Genomic DNA, 7,793 nt, shown 5'->3' on the forward strand with positions numbered 1-7,793 from the left:
ATAGATCTGCAGATACATTAATTCCGATTATTGAGAACCACATTGCTGCCGGTTCTATTATAATATCAGATTGCTGGAAGAGCTACGATTCTTTAAAGCATAATAATGCATTTCAGCATATGCAGGTCAATCACAAATATAATTTTGTAGACCCAGATACCGGGGCACACACACAAAATATTGAGCGTTTATGGCGATCGGCTAAAGAACGAAATAAAAAACATTCGGGAACCCATCGGTCAATGTTGGATTCTTACATAAGTGAATTTCTTTGGTGACAAAAACATAAAAAAACCATCTGCATATTTACCCAAATTATAAACGACATTGTTAAATTCATGCCTCCTTCATAATATTATTTAATAATTTGTATTTACAATAATTTTTTTGGTGTTCATATTTTATTATAATTTTTTTTTATTATTATTTTATTTTAAAATTATTATTTTTCATATTATTATATTATTCTATTAAAATAAATTATATTTTTGGCAATGAAACGTGACAATATTGAGATAAATTTAATGGTGTACGATAACGGAATCGGTATATCCCGACCGCGGCCGCCACCTGCCGGCCGACCGTTGGAGTACGATAACCGATAAGTACCAGATCGTGTTTTATAAATAGTGTTTAATAATTATTAATAATACATTTATATGTATAAAAAAAATGTGTTGTTAAATAATAAGCTTAAAATTTTCATTATAAATTATTTTACTGTATATAGTGGTGTATATAAAATAATATTTAGAGCGGTATGAATGTACGAGTATGATAGGTGTTTAGGGTGTGGGTTTGGTGGGAGTAAAGCCCGCTGCCCGAAATTTATGTAATTATATAAATTATTCATTTCCTTGAACAAAAACATAACTACGTCACTGACAGGGGTGGATCTAGGAGGGGGTTCTGGAGGTCAGCTTTCACAATTAATATTTGCTGACAAAATTAGCCTCTTGGTGACTGCTTTTTTTCAGATCATAGGCAGTTAAGACACTTGGGTTCTTGGATTTACTTGAAAAATTAAGCACGTATGCACCAAATTCAATTCATTTTTTTGTGTTTTTCAATTCATATTATTTATACATCGTTTTAGATGAAAATTGTGTAAATCATATTATATTATGTACGACGTATCAGTAGGAACATTCGCTGAGCTGGTAAAATTTGATGGTGTGACATTTCTTTGATTAAACGGGTATAAATGATAATTTAAATAAATTAGTTATTGATAAATGTACAGCGGAATAATTGATTTTCACGAAGTTATTGAAACCTTTGCACATTAAAAAAAAAAAAATAAGAAAACTAATAATAAATAAATAAATAATAAAATAATAGTACACAATGTTTATTTAATAGATTTTATAATATATATTACTTATACTATAGCTGTCACATACGATGTTGCCCGTGCTAAGGATTTGTATTTTTTATAAATATAATTGGAAAAATGTATAATCTATATGATAGTTATATAATATGAAACCAATACGGAAACCGTTTAAATAAACAAAAAAAAATGTCTTGTGTGAGCTACCCTTTAGCTTTAGAAGTTGAAAAAATAAACTATAAACACCGTGCTGTACTAAAAGCTACAAAGTCTCAAGGAATCTATTGATATACCTTTTGTTGAAAACAGTCCAGTATAGTTTTTGAGTTTATTAACTTTGGATAAATCAACATCCATTTTTAGCAGCATACCAAAACTTCGCCCGTGAGAAAATATAAAATTTAGCACTATATAAATAGATGTATCATGGCTTTGGTGTACCTCAGTTTATGGGCAAAATTGGTTCGGTGTTCCTCGATTTGTGATCTAATTCGACCGAAATTTACAATTTGCCTGTGGTGGATTGGATATAGCACTTGGTATAAATCACTTGTCACTGGTCCTGACTCAATTGACAATCCGAATCTACGCTCAAGTATTATTATAGGTATGTGTCTTGTACATTGCACCGCCCAGACGCCCAGTGTCTTCTATGATTTGAATCCACATACGCGACCCACGTTGTTCAGTTGCTACCAATGTTATTTTGCTTCGTCGCCATTGTAAGCTCATGCCCCACGATCGATGGCCGATTCCTTCATTCCATTGGTGCTTATCCATAATTATATGTAAAGGTAATCATGGTAGGTGATATTTGTTTAAATGATATGGACGCTTACAAGTGGTATATAAAAGGTATTTTATTTGATTGTCAATAACGGTACTGTTTTTATTACTGCCTCTATAATGCTGTGTTATTTTTGCTCGGCATAAGTAGCTTATTTTGTTATAGTATTCTTATCCTAATGTGGCAATTTCCAATTAGCATTATATCATAATTTTTTGTTATCACAAATCGCACGCATTTTTATTAAGAATAAATCAGTTTTAAAGCGTTAATAATAATAATAAAATGCATACGGCATACCTATTATTATATTATATTAATTAATAATATATGCGATATTTTTGGCTAAAATTAGTTCAACATACCGTATCCAATAAATAACATATAATATCCATTCCTACTAACAGAAACAAAAGTTATGAAATATCTTAAGAAATAGAATCTGACATACCATTTCTGCTCCGAATCGTTTTAAATATGCATTGATGAATGATTTACATAGAATTATAAAGTCAAATTTAAAAATTCATTACGATACTATAATTTTAATACTAATTAACAAGATTTTGAAAACCAAGACCATGATCTTCGAGATACTTTGATAAATATGTAATCTTTTCTATAGCACCTACTGTCTAGTACCTACCATTCAAACTTACTGATAGTGCTTTCAACTCTTCTGTTACGCCTACTTCAAAATTATTATCGTATTTTATATTTTTATATCCTGTAAAAATTATAGTAGCTTTGATGTTTTACAATACTTCAGCTCTCATCTTCGCAGTCTGCCGATATTTAAAACTATTTAAAACGTAATGTTGTATTACGGTGATGTCACAGATGCGTGTCGCCAAAAAAATTATTTAATTATACATTGTTCATTAGTACGTGTCAAATTATAAATATCATATGACATTATTATGGCGTTATAACTTATGACGTGATGGTAAAAACCATAGATAAGAAAAGCAATTTATTGTGAAGACAGCCTCATTCTCAATTTACCTAATTTATAGGTTCATAATAAAATTGTTACTTTTTCAAAAATCTATTACCTATTAGAGTGTGGCCTTTACAATGGATCTAAATTAGTGTGTCGTAGCAAAAAAAGGTTGAAAAGCACTTGACTATTATACGGAAGGTATAGAATTGATTTACTTACGACACGTTTTTATCTAAAAATTATATTATTTATAGCGTGCCAATTCGAACCGGCCCGCGGCATGCATCATCAGGAGGTATTCTTGATTATATTTATTATATTTCTGCGGCAATGACTGGTAGCAGATAAATATCAAGACATTCAACTAGGGCTGGTGGTATTTAAAATCTTGATACCGCGGTTTATACTACTGGTATCTACGATATTTTCGGTAACTATTGAAAATACGGTAATTACCTGAGTACCTCAGTAATTACCAAAAACAACATACCTCAGAAATTATAGTTTTTACCGAAAACTCCATACCTTGGTAATCGCTATTTTCGGCGAATATTGAAGTATTTCCAACAATCCAACTAATGAAAATGTATCATCTATTTTAAAATTATGTTTGTAATTAGGTATTCTTATTGTTTAAAAAAGACACAAAATATTTATTATTTCTGTGGGAGAAGGGAAAGGTTATTAAAAATAATCAAAACAATGTTACCATCGTCAAATAGGTATACTAAAAATATTTGTTTTTGTCCTGATTAATAATATGATACCAGATAATTGATACTAGATGATATGATTATTTAAATATAAATTATAAATTATTAATGTATAAAATATTTAGTATATACGGTATTTTCGATAACAAAGGTATTTATATCAAATCACGGTATATTGGTATACCAGTATTCTAAAATACCAAAAATACCGGTAATTACCTGAAAATACCGCCAGCCTTACATTTAGCCTCACAATACATATTTTCGTTTTAATTTTTCCAATCACCAGCAATTAATACAACTACCAAAATAAATATTACACAATCTCAAAATAAATTAGGCTTGTTTCACACAGTGTGTTAGTTTTTGGTGTGTGACGTGAGTACCATAGGATAGTACCATAGATGTCCATTTTCTATTTTATTTTAAACATTTTGAACTTGTTAGAACAGTAACACTAGTAAAAGCGTTATAACTAGAGACAGGATTTTTTATGTTTTTACATATTTTTACTGAGAGTATGCAGCCCTAATTGGATAAGCTTTCTCGACGATTCATTTACCTATGAACTGATATACAAAAATGTTTAGCACATAAAAAAAGAATATTTCGAGGTTAAAGAATATTTTGTGCAAAAAACATATTTTAGGGAATATTTCGGCATTTTTTGGTTTGATTTGAATATTTTATAAAAAAATCTAATGGTTTATAAAAAAAAAAATGCAAAAATGATTTCATCATACCAAAATGCAAGTTTGTCTTTACATGACTCTTTAAATATTGTGCATAAAGTTATATTAGAAATGGCAAACGTACATGGAACTATTATATCTGAAATTAAAATATTAAATTAAAAGTATCTCAATTAATTTAAAAAAATCCTGGCTATCAAAAGATGAAACAGTTGTCTTTGATTTTGAGTGGTGAATCTGAACTTTACTCCTACTATGGCAGCTGACATGAAATATGCTCAAAATACATCAGTAGATGTTGAAAGGTCCTTCAGTAAATATAAACTTATATTGACAGAAAGAAGAACTAACATGTCTTCTGAACACATGGTGCAGTATATGGTCATAAATTGTTTGAATACTTAATATTATTCTGTTATTAAACTATTTACAATTCTTCTGTATTTGTATTATTTAAAACTTGTTATTATTTTTTTTTTCAAGGTAATAAGGCTGCACTATTTAAATTTGAGGTGTTTAGATACATGCTATTATTCTGTTACTCAATTATTTGCAATTATTCTTTATTTGTATTATTTAAAACATGTTATTATTATTTTTTTTTTGAATTTTTAATGAAAAAGAATATTTTTTTATAAAAGAATATTTTTGCATATAAAAGATTATTTTGATGAAATTATAGAGCATAGAAACATCTTATTTTTAGGTTTTTAAGAGCATATAAATCCTGTCTTTAGTTATAACAAAACGTAATAACAACTATACATTTATATCGGTGACGGATACGTGCGAAACGATAAAACGATATAATGTTAATTTTATTATTATGCCACATAAAAACGATAGCGCCGTGACACGTTTCCATAAGTCTGATTAACAACGTAATTGACGATACGCAATAAGAAACTAAAGAAATATTAATTTATATTTTACTTTGTACATTTTAAGGTGAATATGTTATAAATACATAATAATATATTATATTGATTTCTTTTCAAATTATCAATTTTTTTTATGTACCTACCTAAATGTAAAATACTAATAGTTTATAAAATATATAAATGCGACAGGCTGGATTTTATACACAGGTCGTAAATAGTATGTTATAATATAGTCTATATAGGCACTAAAAATTAACTATACTCTGTTTATTATCATGGCGTTTTAGATCAAAAAAACATTATAACACAATTTTTTTAATTTTAAGAAAATTATAAGCAAATTAATAGATAGTAAAATAGATTAATAATTTAATAATACATATTATTATAACAATAGCACACCACAACAAAAAAATTGAAATACAGTTGTGAAAAATAAAATGAAACACTAAATCTTTATACAACATTTCACTGTTATTCGGATTATTTGTTAATATATCCTCACCGCGGTAGTGCAGTCACCGGTGAATTAAATATGTAGGTATATTTACTATTTACTATATATTGAGCGCCGTCCTATATATATACCTACTAAAAAACGTAACTTCAATCTATTTACCTATACCTACCACAACATAGTAATTAATAATTATTATAATATGTGAATGTATTTAATTGCATTCGATGAATTATAAATTATAATAGTAAGTTGTAGGTATAGTTTAATGTAAGATACTTCTTCAACAAATATTTCTATATAATTTAAACTCTACCTACACGTCGTTGCAGTCGAAGTTGATGATACACAGAGCCTTGTGTTTAATTTGCATAGGTGTAAATTTACTTTAGTACATATAATTGCAGTCAATATCATGTATGTTAACGGCAGTCGGCAATTAAAAATTAAAACAAATACACACTAGGCGGTTATAAATCGTACATATCATTATAACATATTATGCATTATAGTATACCTATACGACACCTATTAACCGCAATACGTTTACTTCCCTAGACACGCGATAATGAACAAGTGGCCGAGCATTCGGACAATCATAAAATGTGATTATTTGATTATGGTTACGAATACGATTATCATTGTCGTCTAATTACTGCTGCATTTGTGCAGTATAAATATGTCTAAATGTATAAACTGCCACCCTTTACCCACCTCAAGTCCTCAACCACCCACCAAATTACATGATCCAACCGCCAGAATGTAAAACAATTGACAACTGCAAAAGTTAAACAAATACGAAATAAAAGTCCCAGGTGTACCGCGAAATTTACTTTATAGTCGGTTTAAGCTTGTACTGGGATAGTACGTGTATAAAGATAACTATACAATATCTATCCTGGAAATGAAATTCGTAGCAACTATAACCGCAGTCGTTTTACCGCTGTTCCTACTGTTAGCGATCAAGCCGATCGATGGTTCGTATACAGTTCATCCACCATCAGCAATAAATTATGATTCGATTTACTTAAAATTATCAAATATATGATAAGCACCTATATATCATTTCTTTTTTCACTCTAAATTATTCGTCACCGGTGACGTTTGTTATTATGTTTTTTTTGTAGTAATGAAAATTGAAATATTATACCTTAAATCTTAATAAACTTATCTTTTTTCAACTTTTATATTATGTATTTTTTTAATACTATTGTCAAATCTCTTATTTAGCTTGTTTTTTGAGATACATGTGGAAAAATGTAATCAAGAACAAGCCGATCGAAAATGACAACACCCTGATTCAACAAGACGCGGTCGAAAATTACAACGCTCCGATTCAACAAGACGCGGTCGAAAATATCAACGCCTTGGTTCAACAAGGCAGGGTCGTAGGTGAAGAAATCAATCAGTCAGCAGAAGATTCAATCTATTCAGACCATCGATCAATGTTTGTCGACGAGACTAGCTTAGATTTTGTCTATTGGAACTCGTAAATACACTTTATATACTATAGTTTCGTACTAAATTGTAGCACCTAGGAACTTATAGGTTATAATTTATTATAATCATATTGTATCCTATTACCAAAACATTTTTTTATAAGTTTTTTTTAATTTGATAGCAATTAATCATTTACTGCAATAGTTTTTTTTTTTTATCGAAACTAGATAGTACCAATCTACTCTTAAAATTAACATATATATTATTTATATTTTATTTGTTTTAGATACCTTGGAAATAATAAATCAATAATAATTGAATTTGGCAATGAAAAACAAATAATCAATCATTGGATTAGGGGTCAACCTTTAAAAGTCATAACACATGGATGGCGTGGATCAGACGAAGATGACAGAGGAGTGTTTTCTATAAAAACTGGTAATCCAAAAAAAATGTCTAAATATATAGTCACGGCCAAACGAATGTGCGGTTGGTGGCTCCGCCTACTTTTTCCGGGGGCTAATAAGAACACATTATTTTTGGTACC

The 7,793-nt window shown here is 29.1% G+C and overlaps 1 protein-coding gene across 1 annotated transcript in view; it reads left to right on the forward strand.

Moving 5' to 3' along the window:
• The first annotated feature begins 6,513 nt into the window (after positions 1–6,513).
• LOC100160158 (lipase member H-B) overlaps positions 6,514–7,793 on the forward strand; it is a 103,345-nt gene continuing 102,065 nt past the window's right edge. Inside the window, exons 1-3 of the mRNA XM_001948062.4 lie at positions 6,514–6,783; positions 7,037–7,295; positions 7,533–7,684. Of these exons, the coding sequence (XP_001948097.2) occupies positions 6,711–6,783; positions 7,037–7,295; positions 7,533–7,684 (484 nt within the window). The 5' untranslated portion in view covers positions 6,514–6,710. The remainder of the gene's footprint in view (positions 6,784–7,036; positions 7,296–7,532; positions 7,685–7,793) is intronic.

The sequence above is a fragment of the Acyrthosiphon pisum genome, chromosome A1, assembly GCF_005508785.2.
Source record: "Acyrthosiphon pisum isolate AL4f chromosome A1, pea_aphid_22Mar2018_4r6ur, whole genome shotgun sequence".
In the NCBI taxonomy this organism is placed as follows: Eukaryota; Metazoa; Arthropoda; class Insecta; order Hemiptera; family Aphididae; genus Acyrthosiphon; species Acyrthosiphon pisum.